The sequence below is a fragment of the Saccopteryx bilineata genome, chromosome X (assembly GCF_036850765.1).
Source record: "Saccopteryx bilineata isolate mSacBil1 chromosome X, mSacBil1_pri_phased_curated, whole genome shotgun sequence".
Classification (NCBI taxonomy): Eukaryota; Metazoa; Chordata; class Mammalia; order Chiroptera; family Emballonuridae; genus Saccopteryx; species Saccopteryx bilineata.
The window spans coordinates 69,220,454-69,239,727 of NC_089502.1; the positions used below are offsets into that span (position 1 = coordinate 69,220,454).

The window sequence follows — 19,274 nt, forward strand, 5'->3', positions numbered from 1 at the left end:
ACCCGGCACGCCCACCAGGGGCAACGCTCTGCCCACCAGGGGGCGATGCTCTGCCCCTCTGGAGCGTCGCTCTGCCACGACCAGAGCCACTCTAGCGCCTGGGGCAGAGGCCCAAGGAGCCATCCCCAGCGCCCGGGCCATCTTTGCTCCAATGGAGCCTCGGCTGCGGGAGGGGAAGAGAGAGACAGAGAGGAAGGAGGGAGGGGGGTGGAGAAGCAAATGGGCGCTTCTATGTGCCCTGGCCAGGAATCGAACCTGGGTCCCCCGCACGCCAGGCCAACGCTCTACTGCTGAGCCAACCGGCCAGGGCAGTACCAACTTTCTTTATTGCACAAAATTTGGAAGACACCAGAACAGAATTTGGGTGTGACTTATAAACTATAAAAAATGCATTTTAGTTTTAATATTTGTATTGCTTCAATAATAAAATTTAAGCAGATAATTTTTACAGTAATTTCTATCACTTTATAAGTATAGTATATATATTTATACACATACATAATTTATGTGAAAAAACAGCCCATCATAATCTTATCTTCCTAATATTTTTAGGGTTCCAATAATAATGGTTCCAAAATAAACAGCTTATTTTTGGAAATGGATGAGGTAAAAAAAATTATTTTAAAATTTGTTTTATTTTTATCTATTTATTGGGGTGACATTAGTTAATACAATTATATAGGTTTCAGGTGTACAATTCTATAATGCATCATCTGTATATTGTATTGTCTACTCACCACCCAAAGTCACATCTCCTTTCATCACCATTTATCACCCCTTTGCCTCCTAACAGTTTTATTTTTTAAATAATTTGGTTGTAAATGATTACTAATATAAATTTTTGTTATTTATAGCATCTTATAACATTCTAATATTTGTGTATACCATTAAGGCCAAAGGTAAAGACTTCAAAAGTTGCTATATGAGTACCAGGAAACAGCACAAGATCCTTAAACTGACTTCTACAAAATATTCAAATTATCTGGCAAAAAACTGTCTTGAGGTACACTGAATTAATGCAATATTGAAAATCTATACTTCAATAAGAACCTGAAACTCATTTCTCATCTTAATTTATTTCTGTGATTCTAGCAGTCTTCCATACATCAGAAATTATGCCTCCAACACCTTTATCCCCTAAGCTAAAAGAAGCAGGAATCTGCAAACTGTCACTAGAATGGTGTGCCCCAACTAACACAAACCTAAATGGCAGCCTTACTTATGTACTAAAAATGAAGGAATCGGGATCTGTAAGTTTTCTTTTCATCTGCTTTAATCTCCAGCCTCAGTCTTAGTTACATTTTTATATGCATTTTACACTGAAAAAAATAAATTTGATTAATTTCTACTCAATCAAACCGCGTGATTCCTTAGTGCCTGCGTTTTCGATAGGACCAATGGAGAGCCAACGTTAGCCAGATCTGCACAGGGAGATCTGAAGGTACCCAAGTCCTTGCAAATTAGCTAAAAGCAGCAGTAGCCGTAACACCAAATAGAGACTCAAATAAGTGTGTTAGTTCTTCAGTGTTGGGCCTCTACCAGATGTCCTTGTAAAAATTACACAGATTTTCTGCATACTTCTACCAGGGCAAACCCCTTCCTTATTTCCCTGGTAAACTAACTGTTTCATTCCATTCTGAACTTTCAAGTCCATATCTAACAGGTTAATCAACTTTAAAAGCTAGTATAAATTTTCTGTTATGTACATATTTTAACCACATTTTAAATAAAGCAACTAACAAGAAATGTTCTGCATAATATGCTAAGTGCTTTCACATATATTACATCCTGAAAAAAAGGAGATCCTTAAAGTAGAAACTACCTCCATTTTTTTATATAGAGAAACCAATGTTCAGAGAGATTAAGGGATTTGCCCAGGACCACCCAGATGGACAATAAGCTTAAATTGGAACTTGAACTCAGACCTGCCTGGTTCTTATACATTATCTTTCATTTCTAGGGGTTGAATTTTAAACCTAAATACAATGGAGAAGACCTCTCATGCAGTGTAAGAAATCTTCAGAGAAGTGCTACATACAAGTTCAGGGTAGGTGGCTATAATTTATTAATTTGTATCATTTTTTTATTATTTTTCTTCTTTTTTATTATTAATTTAAATGAGGTGACATTGATAAATCATGGTACATATGTTCAGAGAAAACATCTCTAGGTTATTTTGACATTTCATTATGTTGCATACTCATCACCCAAAGTCAAATTGTCTTCCATCACCTTCTATCTGGTTTTCTTTGTGCCCTTCCCTTTCACCTCCCCTCACCCTATCCTTCTCCTTCTTCCCACCCCCCCAGTAACCACCACACTCTTGTCCATGTCTTTGAGTCTCATTTTTATGTCCCATCTATGCATGGAATCATATAGTTCTTAGTTTTTTCTGATTTACTTATTTCACTCAGTATATTGTTATCAAGATCCCACCATTTTGCTGTAAATGATCCGATGTCATCATTTCTTATGGCTGAGTAGTATTCCATAGTGTATATGTACCCCATCTTCTTTATCCAGTCAACTATTAAAGGGTTTTTTGGTTGTTTCCATGTCTTGGCCACTGTGAACAATGCTGCATGAACATGGGGCTGCATGTGTCTTTACGTACCAATGTTTTTGAGTTTGGGGGGTATATATCCAGTAGAGGGATTGCTGGGTCATATGGTAGCTTTATTTTTAATTTTTTGAGGAACCACCATACCTTCTTCTATAATGGTTGTACGACTTTACATTCCCACCAACAGTGGATGAGAGTTCCTTTTTCTCCACAGCCTCTCCAACATTTGCTATTACCTGTCTTGTTAATAATAGCTAATCTAACAGGTGTGAGGTGGTGTCTCATTGCAGTTTTGATTTGCATTTCTCTAATAACTAATGAAGATGAGCATCTTTTCATATATCTGTTGGCCATTTGTATTTCTTCCTGGGAGAAGTGTCTGCTCATGCCCTCTTCCCATTTTTTATTGGATTGTTTGTTTGTTGTTGAGTTTTATGAGTTCTTTGTATATTTTGGATATTAGGCCCTTATCTGAGCTGTTGTTTAAAAATATCATCTTCCATTTAGTTGGCCTTCTGTTTGTTAATTTGTATCATTTTAATATAAAATTACACTCTTCACTCAAGATAAAAATGAGTGTGTTTTAGTTGAAATTAAACTATATTTTGCATTTAGTTCTCAGAAACTTTCAGTCAAATAACTTACTTTATATAATTTGCAAACTATAATGCATTTTCAAATCAGACATTTGTTTCCAGTGGTCAACCAATGTTTTTTTCTTCTTCTTCTTTGATATTCCTTTTTACTCAAACAGATATTTGCCTACAATGTGGAAGAAAGAAGTAACTCCAGTAGAGAAGTGAAATATACCACCTATCCACATAAGCCTGGATCCCCTAAAAAACCATATGTAAAAGGAAAGATCCATGCACATAGAGTAAAAATTGGATGGGGTAAGTAATGGTTTTGTATTTAAAATTTACTATCTGTGTCTTAATATTAACTATTAAGAAGAAATTTCTCTCCAATTGCCCTCAGTTTTATAAAATACTCCCTCAATTATTTGTATATCAATATTTCACCATATAAATCAGTTTAGTTGTAAACTAAATTGTTTTTTCTGGTTTTCTTTTGAGTTCTCTATTACTGCTTTTTTTTTAATTCATACATGAACAAATTACTGACCTTTATATGCATCCTTGAAATTATGATAATTCCAGGTAAGACTATATCTAATATAGAAGCCACAATTAGAATGATACATCAATGATAACATCAATGATAAATGTCAACTTGACATAAATTATATTCATGCAAATTATTTTGCCTCTAAACTAGCAAAATCAACAATATACAGCCTGAACAGGTGGTGGCACAGTGGATAGAGTGTAGAACTGTGATGTGGAAGACCCAGGATTGAAACCCCAAGGTCTCTGGCTTGAGAGCGGACTCATCTTGTTTGAGCGAAGCTCACCAGTCTGAGTCCAAGGTCACTGGCTTGAACAAGGGGTCACTCAGTCTGCTGTAGCTCCCAGGTCAAGGCACATTTAAGATAGCAATCAATGAACAACTAAGGCGTCACAACGAAGAATTGATGCTTCTCATCTCTCTCTGTCCCTCTCTGTCTCTCTCTGTCTCTGTCACACACACAAAAATATACATATATTTATAGCATGTCAGTCTCTTTCAAAGAACTTTAAAATATTAATTAAATAATTCATGTCCAAGATTCCAAGCATGTAACTTGGATTTTGTTTTTATAATCTTTATTAATATGTGAAAATTAATACTCTATTAAATTTCATGTTTGCCCTGGCCGGTTGGCTCAGCGGTAGAGCGTCGGCCTAGCGTGCGGAGGACCCGGGTTCGATTCCCGGCCAGGGCACACAGGAGAAGCGCCCATTTGCTTCTTCACCCCTCCGCCGCGCTTTCCTCTCTGTCTCTCTCTTCCCCTCCCGCAGCCAAGGCTCCATTGGAGCAAAGATGGCCCGGGCGCTGGGGATGGCTCTGTGGCCTCTACCTCAGGCGCTAGAGTGGCTCTGGTCGCAACATGGCGATGCCCAGGATGGGCAGAGCATCGCCCCCTGGTGGGCAGAGCGTCATCCCTGGTGGGCGTGCCGGGTGGATCCCGGTCGGGCGCATGCAGGAGTCTGTCTGACTGTCTCTCCTCGTTTCCAGCTTCAGAAAAAAGAAAAAAGAAAAAAAAATTTCATGTTTATCTATTTCCACATGAAAAAAATTTAAGATAACTTTTAAGGTTATTCTCAAGATAATTTTAATATTTTTTCTCTTTTCAGAACCACCCAAAGATGATGGTGGGACATACATTTCAAGTTACAGTTTAGAAGTTAGTGAAAATTCAAATGGTAAGTTAAGATATTGTATTTTTTTGTTTTTACTTTGAAATAATTTTAATTTTCCTAAAAGTCAAAAAATGGTATAGAGAATTCCCATATATAACCTTCACTCTGTGTCTCCAAATATTAATATCTTATATAACCACAATGCAGTTATCAAAACCAGGAAACTGGCATTGGTATAATACTATTAACTAAACCCCAGAACTTACCTGGATTTCTCCATTTCCAGTTTTTGGTAACAAATCACATTTACTTACTAATCTCTTATAATTGTATGATTAGTTCTATAGGGAATATAAATATTTACCTATTGTAAATAGGTAATTGAACCACAGCTAATTTACAAAATGGTTATTTCTATATCCATGGGATAACAGCGAGGACCCATAAAATTTTCAAGCTCCCTATAAATACATTGGATGAGTTTACTTTTATCCCTTCAGGGAATTCCTGGAATATAATCTACAATGGAACTGCAAAGGAATTTCTATATGATCGTCTGCAGCCTGGTACTACATATAATCTGAGAGTCTTTTGCACTTCTTATATAGGCCAAAGCCAGGTGAGGAAACAGGTAGAAAAGTTTTCAATTGAGAATTGAAATTAACTATGTCATACTAAATGAACTGTATCATACTAAACTGTAAAAACTAAATGTTTTTTGAAAACTGAACTTGAATTTGTTATCGTCATAAGGTATTTTGCATTTTTCTTAGCCTTCAGACATATTGACTATTCAAACACCTGCTCTTTCTCCTGCATCTTGCCGTCCCCCACCCTTGAATGGTAAAACGAAGTCCAGGCAAAACAACATCCAATCTGGTAAAGCTTCTTGTATGATTTGCATGACAATACCTAAATTTCCTGCATCGTAACCTCTGGTTTTTATGTATTAAATGTTATTAGAGCAGAGTAAATGGTTTTGTTTTGCTACAAAATCAAATGTTTAGAAAATTATTTCTGGCTGACCTGCGGTGACTCAGGGGATAAAGTGTCGACCTGGAACACTGAGGTCTCTGCTCCGAAACCCTGGTCTTGCCTGATCAAGGCACATATAGGAGTTGATGCTTCCTGCTCCTCCCCTTGTCTCTTTTCTCTCTTTCTGTTTTGCTCTCTCTCTCTCTCCTTTTTAAATAAATTTAAAAAATAATTTTTTTAAAAAATAAAATTATTTCTTGGTATTTAAAATATAATTTTTTTAAATGTCTGGAAATAAAATTTAAAAGTAAATTGAGTCTGACTAGGTGATGATGCAGTGCATAGAGCATCGGACTGGGATGTAGAGGACCCAGGTTCGAGACCCCGAGGTTGTCAGCTTGAGTGCGGGCTCATCTGGTTTGAGCAAAAATCTTACCAGCTTGGACCCAAGGTCGCTGGCTCAAGCAAGGGGTTACTTGGTCCGCTGAAGGCCCGCGGTCAAGGCACATATGAGAAAGCAATCAATGAACAACTAAGGTGTCGCAACGTGCAATGAAAAACTAATGATTGATGGTTCTCATCTCTCTCCGTTCCTGTCTGTCTGTCCTTTGTCTATCCCTCTGACTCTCTCTCTGTCTCTGTAAAAAAAAAAAAAAAAGTAAATTGACACAAATTAATAAAAGTTGATTTCTGTTACATTATTTTTACATAGTCTTAAATTATTTTCTATTATTTTGAAGAAGTACCCTTAAAATCATTTGAAAAAATTTTTACGTTTATTTTGTATATTTTTATAGACAACCTTCCCACTAATGGAAACTCTGAAGCATTTAGACATTTCAAAGAAGCAAAAGAGAACCAAAATGCCACACAACGGCATGCTGGCTGCAGAATGAAATACACAGTGAGTAAACAGGACTGGGGTAGTTATATTGTTCAGTTGATCCATTTGTAGTTCATTTTACTTTGGATGAATATATGCTTCTACTTTTTATCAAATTGGGGAGTGACTATGCTTGCACAATAATTTGTGTTTGCTTATTTTTAGTTTGGACCACATTCAACAAAGTATGTAACTATGCCAAGCCCAAGCCCTCCTTCTCAATGTGGTACACCTATGCTGGCCTGCAAAGGTTCAACATGTGTTGTTGTTACTTGGGAAGTATGTTATCAATTTACTTTTTTTTCAATTATGGTTTATATTCAATATTATTTTGCATTAGTATCAGGTGTACAGCAGAGTGCTCAGACAACCATATATTTTACGAAGTGTTCTTTTGGATATTGTCAGTGCCCAAATGGCACCATGCATAGTTATTACAATATTACTGACTATATTCCCTATGTGCACTTTACATCCTCATGATTATTTTGTAACTACCATTCTGTACTTCTTAATCTCTGAACCTTTTTCACCCAATCCTCCAGCTCCCTCCCCTCTGGAAACCATGCTGATCTCTGTATCAATGAGTTTATTTCAGTTAATTTAATTTTATTAATTTTGGTGATATAAAAGCACAGCAATTGGTTTACAATTTTTCTGAAAGACTAGAACTCTCCAAGAAGTCAGAGTTTAGATTAAGCTTCCACGAATTTTGACCACGGTACTAGAACACACTAGTGGTAGACCAGATACTAGTGCTATTAGGAAGGCGAAGGCCATGGTGATCCTTTTTTTTTATGGAGAATAATAAACTTGGAAAACCAAATATACTATTAACAGGTAACACAACAAACTTTTAAAATCAAAACAAGAGATAATAAAATTACATCAATTTATAGAAATTAGTATTATTTTAAAAGCATCACTGAGAAATCTCTGGCAGTGTTTGGATGTAACTCTATAATATGACACATAAGAGATAAGACTATTGAGGCTTTTAAAAAACAATTTTTATATCCATGTGTCTTTCTTCCCATTCAAACTTATCAAGCTCAAAAAATAAGAATTGGTTAGTTATTAAGCCACCTATGTATCTTTAAATTTTCCTTCCCTTCTTATCATTCTCTAGCAGAAGTTTTGTGACATTGACACAAAAGCTTTAATCTGTTAATAATAATGAATGACAAGTCTGACTACATCACTGTAAAAAAGCTAGAGTACTGGGCTTTGTGTTTGATCTAACTAATCAGTAGCAATATTAATCAACATTAATATAACTAAGTTTGCTCTTTTTTAAGTAACCTATTTGAAAATAATTTTAATTAATTAAAAATAGTAATTCATCAAATATGTGGGGTTAGTCAGTGCTTTATTTCAATTTCATTTGAGCCTTTTGATGTCAATTATAGTTTTGTAATTTTATGTTTAATAATTTCTATACTTGTCCATATTTTATACCACTTAATAAATTATAAACTATGACATTGAAATTAACATGTCATAACTCTCCACAGCATCTCGTAGAGTAAACACTTATAGAAAAAGCTCAATTTATTTTTGTTACATCTTTCAGATTCCTGTATGTAATGGTGCTGAAATCACTGAGTACAGACTAAAGTGGGGACAAACTGAAGAATCGATGCATTTAATCTACACTGGCCCTTGTCCGAATTATGAAGTTAAAGGTCTCATTCCGGCAACTACATACTTTTGCAGAGTTCAGGTAATCCTAAAAGTTCTTCCAATATATGTAAGACATTAGCTATTAACCTATGTTATCCACATTCATAATGAGTGAATTTCCATTTCTCTGAAACCTTGATAAGTTTTTCTTTGCCCTTTGTTTTCAGAAAATAGTTATGATGTGTTTTGGTGGCTGAGTCCATTTCCAATTTAGATACCAGAAGGGAGTCACACACTTCTAAATCTTAAATATTTCCAATATTTACAACAATATTCTGAGCTCTTTTAACTGGCACTCAACGGCCCACATAATCTGGCACCCACATTCTATTCTAACTCGATCTGCCATTTTTTTCTCTACAGTTCTGTTTCCCAAATTTCCTTGAACTTAACAGCTACTTAAAATGCTTATTTAAAAACACTGCTTCTCACACCTCCACTCAGACCCATTGAATCAAAATTTCTAATCCAAAGATTTGCTAATCTGTATATTTAAAAAGCACTCAAAGTGGCCCTGACCAGTTGGGTCAGTGATAGAGTGTCAGCCCAGAGTGTGGATGTGCCCAGTTCAATTCAGGGTCAGGGCACACAGGAAAAGTGATCAACTCCATCTCCACACCTCTCCCTGTTTATCTCCCTCTCCTGCAGCCATAGTTTGATTGATTTGAGTGTGTTGGCCTCTGGGACTGAGGATGGCTCTGTGGAGCCCCCACCCTCCCACCTGAGGCATTAAGAATACAGTGGTTGTAAACATGGTCCAGATGGGCCATGCATCGACCCTAGATGAGGGTTGCCAGATGAGCCCAATCAGGGAGTATGCGAGAATCTGTCTCTCTATCTCTCCTCCTCTCACTTGGAAAAGAAGAAGAAAAGAGAAAAAAGAAAGATAATGCATACTAAACAAAAAGATTAAATACAATACAGAATTTTATAATATAATATAAAAATGTCTAGAATAATCATTTATCATAATAAGAACCAGGAAAATCATTACTTAAATGATAAAACACAAACTCCATGATGAATCAGAGATGTGAATTATCTGACAAGAATTTAAGCAGCTATCAAAAAAATGCTTCAGCAAGCAATTATGAGTCATCTTGAAACCAATGAAAAATATTTTAAAATCTTAGCAAGGAAGTATAAATTATATAAAAGAAATAAAAAATACAATACCATATTTAAAACCTTACTGGATGGGCTTAATAGTATAATGGAGAGCACAGAAGATTTAGTCAGTGAACTTAAGGATAGATTAATCAAATTTACCCATTTGAACACAGAAAAGGAATTAGAAAGAAAGGAAAATGAGAAGAGTCTCAGGGACATATAGGATAATAACAAAAGAGCTAATATTCCTGTCATTAAATTTGCAGAAAGAATGGGAATGAAAAATTATCCAAAGAAATAAGAAAAACATCCTAATTTGCAGAAAAACATAATACCTTAGATTCAAAAAAGCTGAGACAATCTAAAATAAGAAAAACCTAAAAAAAAATCCATACCACCAAAACACATCATAACTATTTTCTGAAAACAAAGGGCAAAGAAAAACTTATCAAGGTTTCAGAGAAGATAAGGAGCTAGGGCCAGGCTGAACAATAAGGTTCAACTCCTATATGAGGCCACTCATTCAATACCTGGAGAGGTAGATGATTTCCCTAATGCCCAGAAAACAGCACAGAAAGTCAGAGAAAATGAAGAAATAGAGGAATATGGTCCAAAAACAAAACAAAAATATAAAAACTCCAGGAATAGTCCTGCATGAAATATGAAGATAAGCATTTTATATGATAAAGGGTTCAAAGTAATTATCAAAAACATGCACATAAAGGTCAGGAGAACAATGCATGAAATAAGTGACAATTTTGTCAAAGAAAAATTTTAAAAACCAAACAGAAATCACAAAAGTGAACAATATAACAACAAAGCTGAAAAAAATCAATAAAAGATTGAAAAGTAGATAAGATCAAGAGGAAAAGAGGCTCAGAAAACTTGAAACAAAGCAGTGGAATTCATCCGATCAGAAGAGCAAAAATAAAATGATAAAAAAGAAGAAAGAAAGCACAGAGGACTTATGAGGTAACATCAAGCAAACAAATATTTCTGTGTTATGAATACCACAAGAAGGAAGAGAAAAAGGCAGAAAGAGAAAAAGACTTCAAAGAAATAATGGTGGAAATGTCCTTAAACTGAGAAAGAAAAAAAAAAAAACAGACGTCCACAACCAGGAAGCCCAGAGCATTTCAATGTACAAAAATCCATAGAAATACAAGATGGCAGCAGAGTTGGTAGAAGCAACACTCTCCTCCTCCCAGGACCAAATTGGAATTACAACTAAATTATAGAACAATCATTCTGAATAGCCAACTGAATACTAGCTGAAGTCTCATAACCAAGGATGTACAAAAGAAGCCACATTGAGACTACTTCAAACAGGTTACCTAGGACCAGTCATAGGCAGTGTCTGACATTAGCCTGCACCAGATCCCAAGAGACACTCTCCCGAGAGACTCTCTCCCAAGAGACTCAGAATAAGCACATCCAGTGGCCAGCTTCAGACAAGATTAGAGCAGGACCCAGTAAGCTTCATAAGTGGCATATCCAAAGGAAGATTTCAACAGGAACCAAAATCTGCTGAGGTGAATTATGCTTCATGTGTTCAGCACCTGCAAAAGCTCACATTCTGTGGTCAGGGTTGAGTCTCACAGTCAGCATCCTGAGGATCAATCCCAAACATAAACAGGCCAATAGCTATCAAGACTCCTATACAAGAGGGCCCACTTAATTCCTGGAGTCCCTAGTGATCAATGAGACTGCACCAATGGAGCCCACAAGACACCAACTTCATAAGGTCACCCCACAAATACTGAGAGTTATAGCAGAACTAACACATAAAAACAATCACAAAGAGGCAGCCAAAATGGGGAGATAAAGAAACAGGCCCCAAATGATAAAAACAGAAGAAATCTCTAGAAAAGGAGTTAAATGAAATGCTTGCAAGCTATTAATATCAGCTCTCAAGTCCAAAGTAATGGTTATAAGGATGGTCAACAGCATGAAAAAGGACATCTTCAGAGCATTTCATACCAAAGCAGCAGAACATACATTCTTTTCAAGTACACATGAAACATTTTCTAGGATAGACCAAGTTAGGACACAAAAAAAGACTCAATAAGATTGAAATGATGTCAAGCATTTTCTCTGACCATAATGGTGTAAAATTATAAATAAATCACTATAAAATAGCCAAAAACACAGACAAAGACATGGAGGCTAAATAACATGTTACTTAACAATGAATAGGTTAAGATCAAGTAAGAAATCAAAAGATACCTTGAAACAAATTAAATAAACACAATAACCGAGAATTGATGGGACAGAGCAAAAGCAGTCTTAAGAGGGAACTTCAAAGCATGACAGACCTATCTCAGGAAACAAGAAAAACCTCAAATAACCTATCTAATTTTACACTTAAAGGAACTTGAAGAAGAACAAGGCAAAACACAAGAGAATAGAAGGAAAGAAATAATAAAGATCAGAACAGAAAAAATAAAATAGTTTAAAAAATACAATACAGAAAATGCATGAAACCGAGAGCTTGTTCTTTGAAAAGATAAACAAGATTGACAAACCTTTAATCAGATTCATCAAGAAAAAATAAGAGAGAAGACCCAGATAAATAAAATCATAAATGAAAGAGATGAAGTAACAAGTGACTCCATGGAAATCCAAAGGATTAAGAAAATATTATAAAATACTATATGCCAACAAATTGGATAACCTGGGGGGTAAAATGGATAATTCCTAAAAACATACAGTCTTCCAAAACTGAATTAGGAAGAATCAGAGGATATGAATAGATCACAACTTTTTTTTTTTGAAGCAGTAATAAAAATAAAAAAACACCAACAAACAAGTCTTAAACAAAATGGCTTTACAAGTGAATTTTACCAAACACTCCAAAAAAAATAACACATATCCTTCTCAAACTAATATTTCAAGAGGAGGGAAAACTCTCAAGCCATTTTATGAGGCAAGCAATATCTTAATTCCAAAACCGAGAAAGACCTATTAAGAAAAAAAGTTATGAATCTATGTACCCTAATTAATCGATGTCACCCCATTAAAATTAATTTAAAAATAAAAATTTTTTAAAAATCAAAAAAGAAAGTTATAGTCCAATATCCCTGATGAACATAGATACTAATCTCCTCAACAAAATATTAGCAAACCAGATCCAGCAATATCTGAAAAAGATTATACACCATGATCAAGTGGGCTTTATTCCTGGAAATTCAAGGTTGGTACAATGTTTGCTAAAAAATAAATATGATACACCACATGAACAAAATGATTAAAAGCACATAATTATAGCAATAGATGCAGAAAAGGCATTTGATAAAATCCAGCACCCATTTATGTTAAAAGCTCTCAGCAAAGTGGGAATAAAGGGAACATATCTCAACGTAATAAAGGCTATAAGTATAACAAATCCACAGCCAACATCATACTTAACGGACAAGAACTACAAGCATTTCCCTTAAGATCAGGAACAAGACAAAGATGTCCACTTTTCACCACTCTTAGTCAAGTTAGTACAGAAGGCCTAGCCACAGCAATCAATCGGACAAGAAGAACAAACAAAAAGCCTCCAAATTGGAAAGAAAGAAGTAAAGATGTCAGTAATTGCAGATGACATGATACTGCATGTAGAGAACCTTATAGATTCCATGAAAAAATTACTAGAATGGATAAATAAATTCAGTAAAGTAGCAGGATAAAAATAAATAAATATCCAGAAATCAGTTGTATTTTTATACATCAATAATGAACTATCAGAAAGGAAACTACGAAAACAATCCCACTGATGATTGCTTCAAAAAATAAATAAAAGGCCCTGGCCGGTTGGCTCAGTGGTAGAGCATCGGCCTGGCATGCAGAAGTCCCGGGTTCGATTCCCGGCCAGGGCACACAGGAGAAGCGCCCATCTGCTTCCTCTCTGTCTCTCTCTTCCCCTCCCGCAGCCGAGGCTCCATTGGAGCAGAGATGGCCCGGGTGCTGGGGATGGCTCCTTGGCCTCTGCCCCAGGCGCTAGAGTGGCTCTGGTCACAACAGAGCGGCACCCCAGAGGGGCAGAGCATCGCCCCCTGGTGGGCAGAGCATCGCCCCCTGGTGGGCGTGCCTGGTAGATCCCGGTCGGGCACATGCGGGAGTCTGTCTGATTGTCTCTCCCCATTTCCAGCTTCAGAAAAATACAAAATAAATAAATAAATAAATAAATAATAAATAAAATATCTAGGAAAAAATTAACTAAGGATATAAAGCACCTATATTCAGAAAATTATAACACACTGAAGAAAGAAATTTAAGAAGATACAAAAATATGGAAACATACCGTGGTCTTGGTTAGGAAGAATTAACATCAATAAAATATCCATACAACTCAAAGCAATCTATAAATTTAGTGAAATTCTTACCCAAATACCAATGACATAATTTTACAAATCTAAAAAAATAATCCAAAAATTTATATGGAATTACAAAAGACACCAAATAACCACAGCAATCTTGAGAAAGAAGAAAGTTGAAGGAATCACACTACTTGATATAGAATTATAATATAAGGCCATAGTAATCAAAACAGCACAATCAAAACATGCATGGTACATGCATAAAAGTAGACATATTGCTCAATGGAACAAAATAGAGACCCCCAAAATAAACCCACACATTTATAGTCAATTAATACTTGACAAAAGAGAGAAAAACATACAGTGGGGTAAAATAGTCTATTCAATAAATGATATTAGGAAAATTAGACAGATACATACAAAAATGTGAAAGTAGACCACTTCATTATACAAAAAAATAAACTAAAAATGGCTAAAGACTAAAATTTAAGACTCAATACCATAAAAATCTTAGAAGAAAACATAAGCAGTAAAATCTCAGACCTCATAGCAGCATTTTTTCAGATATATTACCCCAAGCAAGGGAAACAAACAAAAAAATAAAACAGTTGTGACTACATCAAAACTAAAAAGTTTTTGCACACAAAGAAACCATCAAGAAAATGAAAAGACAATCCACTAATAGGATAATGTATTTGCCAGTGATACGTCTGATAAGGGGTTAATATCTAAAATTTATAAAAACTCTTACAACTAAAAAAAAAAAAAAAAAACTTGTACAACTCAACACCAGAAAACCAAAAGTCCAATTAAAAACTGGGCAAAGGACCTGAACAGACACTTAATCGGAAGCAGACATACAAATGGACAACAGATTTATGAAAAGATGCTCAACTTCAGTAGCTCTCAGGGAAATACACATCAAAAGTACATTGAGATACCACTTCACACCTGGTAAAATGGCTATTATCAATAAGACAAGTAATAAGTGTTGCAGAAGTTGTGGAGGAAAAGGAAACCTCATATACTGCTGGTGGGAATGTAAAATGGTAGAGCCACTATGGAGAACAGAGTGGCAGTTTCTCAAAAAATTAAGAATAGGCCCTGGCCGGTTGGCTCAGCGGTAGAGCGTCGGCCTGGCATGCGGGGGACCCGGGTTCGATTCCCGGCCAGGGCACATAGGAGAAGCGCCCATTTGCTTCTCCACCCCCACCCCTTCCTTCCTCTCTGTCTCTCTCTTCCCCTCCCGCAGCCAAGGCTCCATTGGAGCAAAGATGGCCCGGGCTCTGGGGATGGCTCCTTGGCCTCTGCCCCAGGCGCTAGAGTGGCTCTGGTCGCTGCAGAGCGACGCCCTGGAGGGGCAGAGCATCGCCCCTGGTGGGCGTGCCGGGTGGATCCCGGTCGGGCGCATGCGGGAGTCTGTCTGACTGTCTCTCCCCGTTTCCAGCTTCAGAAAAATACAAAAAAAAAAAAAAATTAAGAATAGAGTTACCATACGACCCAGCAACCCCTCTACTGGGTCTCTTCCCAAAAATTTTTTAAAACATTTACATAGATATGTGCACCCTTGTGTTCATTGCAGCATTATTCATAGAGGCCAAGATATGGAAACAATAGAAGCGTCTTTTGAGAGATAACTGGATAAAGAAAATGTTTACCTGTATACAATGGAATAATTCTCAGCCATAAGAAACAATGAAATACTGCCATTTGCAACAAAATGAATGGACCTTGAGCATATCATGCTAAGTGAAATAAGTCCAACAGAAAAAATTAAGAACCATATGATTTCAGTCATGGGGGATATAAAACTGAAAGCAACAAGTGAAGAAAATGGCCTGACCAGGTGGTTGCACAGTGGTTAGAGCGTAGAACTGGGACACAATAGACCCATGTTTGAAACCCCAGGGTCAGCAGCTTGAACATGGGCTCATCTGGTTTGAGCAAGGCTCACCAGCTTGAGCCCAAGTTCACTGGCTTGAGCAGGGGTCACTCTATCTGCAGTAGCCCCCCAGTTAAGGCACATATGAGAAAGCAGTCAATGAACAACTAAGGTGCTGCAACAAAGAATGGACACTTCTCATCTCTCTTCCTTCCTGTTTGTCTGTTCCTATCTGTCCCTCTCTGTCTCTGTCACAAAAAGAAAAATTGAAACAAATAAAAACTCAGACACAGCCTGATCAGGTGGTGGCGCAGTGGATAGAGCATCGGACTGGGATGCGGAGGACCCAGGTTCAAGACCCCGAGGTCCCCAGCTTGAGTGCGGACTCATCTGGTTTAAGCAAAGCTCACCAGCTTGGACCCAAGGTCGCTGGCTCGAGCAAGGGTTACTCGGTCTGCTGAAGGCCCATGGTCAAGGCACATATGAGAAAACAATCAATGAACAACTAAGGTGTCACAACAAAAAACTAATGATTGATGCTTCTCATCTCTCTCCATTCCTGTCTGTCTGTCCGTATCTATCCCTCTCTCTGACTCTCTGTCTCTGTAAAAAAAAAAAAAATCAGACACAGACAACAGTATGGTGGTTACCAAAGAGAAGTAAGGTGGGGGAATAGGAAAAGATAAAGGAGGTCAAATATATAGCAGCAGAAGATAATCTGACTTTGAGTGGTGGGTCCACAATGTAATATAGAGATCTTGCATCATATAAGTATACACTTGAAACCTATATAATCTTTTTTGTGTGAGAGAGAGACAGATAGGGAGGGAGAGAGAAGAGATGAGAAGCATCAACTTATAGTTGTGGCACTTAAAACTTTTTTTGTATTTAAGTGAGGGGGGGATATAGAAAGACAGACTCCTGCATGTGCCCCAACAAGGATCTACCTGGTGACCCCCATCTGGGGACAATGCTCTGCCCATCTGGGGCTATGCTCACAACTGAGCTTATTTTAGCACCTGAGTCACGGGCTCCATGGTGCTATCAGTGCCTGGGGCCAACATACTCAAATCAATCAAGCCATGGCTGCAGGAGTGAAAGAGAGAGAGAGAAGGGGAGGGGGAAAGATAGAAAATCAGATATATGGTTGCTTCTTCGGTTTGCCCTGACCGGGAATCGAACCTGGAACTTCCTCACACAGGGTTAATGCTCTACCACTGAGCCAACCAGCCAGGGCCAGCTGAGCCAGTGACCCCTTACTGAAGCGAGTGACCTTTGGGCTCAAGCCAGTGACCTTGGGGTCATTTCTATGATCCTATAAAGAAATCGATGACCTCATGCTCAAGCTGGTGAGCCTGCACTCAAGTAGGCAACCTTAGGGTTTCAAACCTAGGTCCTCAGCTTCCCAGGTCAACACCCCATCCACTGCATCACCACTTGGTCAGGGAAAACCAATATAATCTTATTAACTAATGTTGCCCCAATACATTTAATAAAAAGGATAATACTAAAAGAGGACAGAATTAAATTCTATAAAGACAAGAAAAGAATCTTAAAGCAGGAACAGAAAAACTTTTTGCATACAAGAGAACCCCCTCCCTCCTCATGACTATCAGCAAATTTTTCAACAGAAACTTTGCAGGACAAAGATATGTTCAAAAAGCTGACAGAAAAGAACTGCCAATCGGGAATACTCTACCCAGCAAAGTTGTTCTTCATAGTTGAAGGAGAGACCAAGAGTTGGCCCAGGCACTTAGGATAGCTCGGTCAGTCCAAGCATCAGCCTCAGTCCTTGAGGATAGCTCTGATGATTCAAGCATCTGCCTCAGTCAGGAGTTGCTGGGTGGATCTCAGTCAGGGTGCATGTGGAAGAGTGTTTCTCTGTATCCCATCCTCTCACTTAATTAAAACAAATAAATAAAGTTAAAAACTTAAGGAGTTCATTACACTAGACTGTCCTTATAATAAATGTCAAAAGAAACTTCTTTAAGCTGAATGAAAGGACACTGATTTGTAACAGGAAAACATGAAAGTGTAAATCTCACTTGTAAAGGTAAATATAGTAGTTAAATCAGGTATATTCTAATGTAATGCTGGTGGGTAAGTCACTTACAAATCTAGTATGAATGTTAAAAAACAAAATTACTAAAAATCACTGTAAATTACAGTATACAAAATTACAACAATTCTTTAATGGATACCAAGTTAAAAAGATGTAAATCATGACATCAAAGACATAAAACAGGAGCAGAGTAAAAATACAACCCTTAAGTATACATTCAAGCTTAAGTTACCAACAGCTTTAAATAGATTATAAATGTATTTTAAATAAAGTTCAAAGTAATCACAAAGCAAAATCCTATAACAGACACCCTAAAGATAAAAATAAAGGATTCTAAAAATACAACTAGAGAAAACCACCAAATCATACAGTATGAGAGCAAGGGAAGAAAGGAACAAAAGAATTTTAAAGCAGCCAGAAAACAATTAATACAATGGCAGCAGTAAGTCCAAACCTATCACTAATTACAAGAGAAAAAACTGGAAAGCTCATAAATATAAGGAGATTAACATGATAATGAACAGCCAAAATGTCAAAGAAAAAGTCAAAGAAAATTCAAAGAACATCTTTAAACAAATTAAAATAGAAATACAACATACTAAAACTTAAAGAATGCAACAGAAGTAGTTATAAGAGGGAAATTGATAGTAATATATGCCTTCAATTAAAAAAGAGCCCAAGTAAACAACTTAACTTTACAACTCAAAGAATTAGAAAAATAAAAACAAACTAAGCCCAATAGAAGGATGGAAATAACAAAATAAACTAATAATAAGTTTCTGAAAGAAAGGAGATAATGATCACAGTGGAAATAAATTAGAGATTATAAAAATAATAGAAGAGATCAATAAAACAAAAATAAAAAACAGACAAACTCAAACCTAGACTTACCAAGAAAATAAGAATGAAGACTCAAATAAAAAATTAAAGATTATCACTGATACCACAGAAATTCAAAGTGTTATAAAAGACTATGAACAATTATATGCCAATAAGTTGAACAATGTAGAAGAAATGGATAAATTCCTAAAAAACATAAAACATAACCAGATTAAATCATAAAGAAATAGAAAATCAGAACAGACCAATAATGAATAGCAAATTAAATCCATAATCAAAAACCTTCCAGCAAAGTCCAGGACCTGACCACTTCACTAGTGAATTGCACCAAACATTTAAAGAAGAATTAATCCACCTGACCAGGCAGTAGCACAGTGCATAGAGCATCAACTGGGACACAGTCAGCCAGGTTCAAAACCCAGAGGTTGCCACCTTCAGCATGGAATAATTGACATGACCCTATGTTCACTGGCTTGAGCCTAAAGATCGCCGCTGGCTTGAGAAAGAGATACCTCCCTCTGCTGTAGCCCCCCCAGTCAAGACACATGTGAGAAAGCAATCAATGAACAACTAAGAAGTCACAACAAAGAATTGATGCTTCTCATCTCTCTTATCCTCAACAAAATGTTAGCAAACTGAATTTAAAGAATCATATACCATGATCAAGTGGTATTTACTACAGGATTGCAAGGAAGGTTCAACATCTGCAAATCAGCGTAATCCACCACA

General features: G+C 36.7%; 1 protein-coding gene across 1 annotated transcript in view; it reads left to right on the plus strand.

Moving 5' to 3' along the window:
- Nucleotides 1-19,274, plus strand: part of LOC136317589 (fibronectin type III domain containing protein 3C1-like) — an 81,412-nt gene that overhangs the window by 47,923 nt on the left and 14,215 nt on the right. The window contains exons 13-20 of the mRNA XM_066250423.1: nucleotides 1,961-2,047; nucleotides 3,318-3,456; nucleotides 4,801-4,869; nucleotides 5,307-5,425; nucleotides 5,580-5,685; nucleotides 6,579-6,685; nucleotides 6,830-6,943; nucleotides 8,238-8,387. Coding sequence (XP_066106520.1) covers nucleotides 1,961-2,047; nucleotides 3,318-3,456; nucleotides 4,801-4,869; nucleotides 5,307-5,425; nucleotides 5,580-5,685; nucleotides 6,579-6,685; nucleotides 6,830-6,943; nucleotides 8,238-8,387 — 891 coding nt within the window. The remainder of the gene's footprint in view (nucleotides 1-1,960; nucleotides 2,048-3,317; nucleotides 3,457-4,800; nucleotides 4,870-5,306; nucleotides 5,426-5,579; nucleotides 5,686-6,578; nucleotides 6,686-6,829; nucleotides 6,944-8,237; nucleotides 8,388-19,274) is intronic.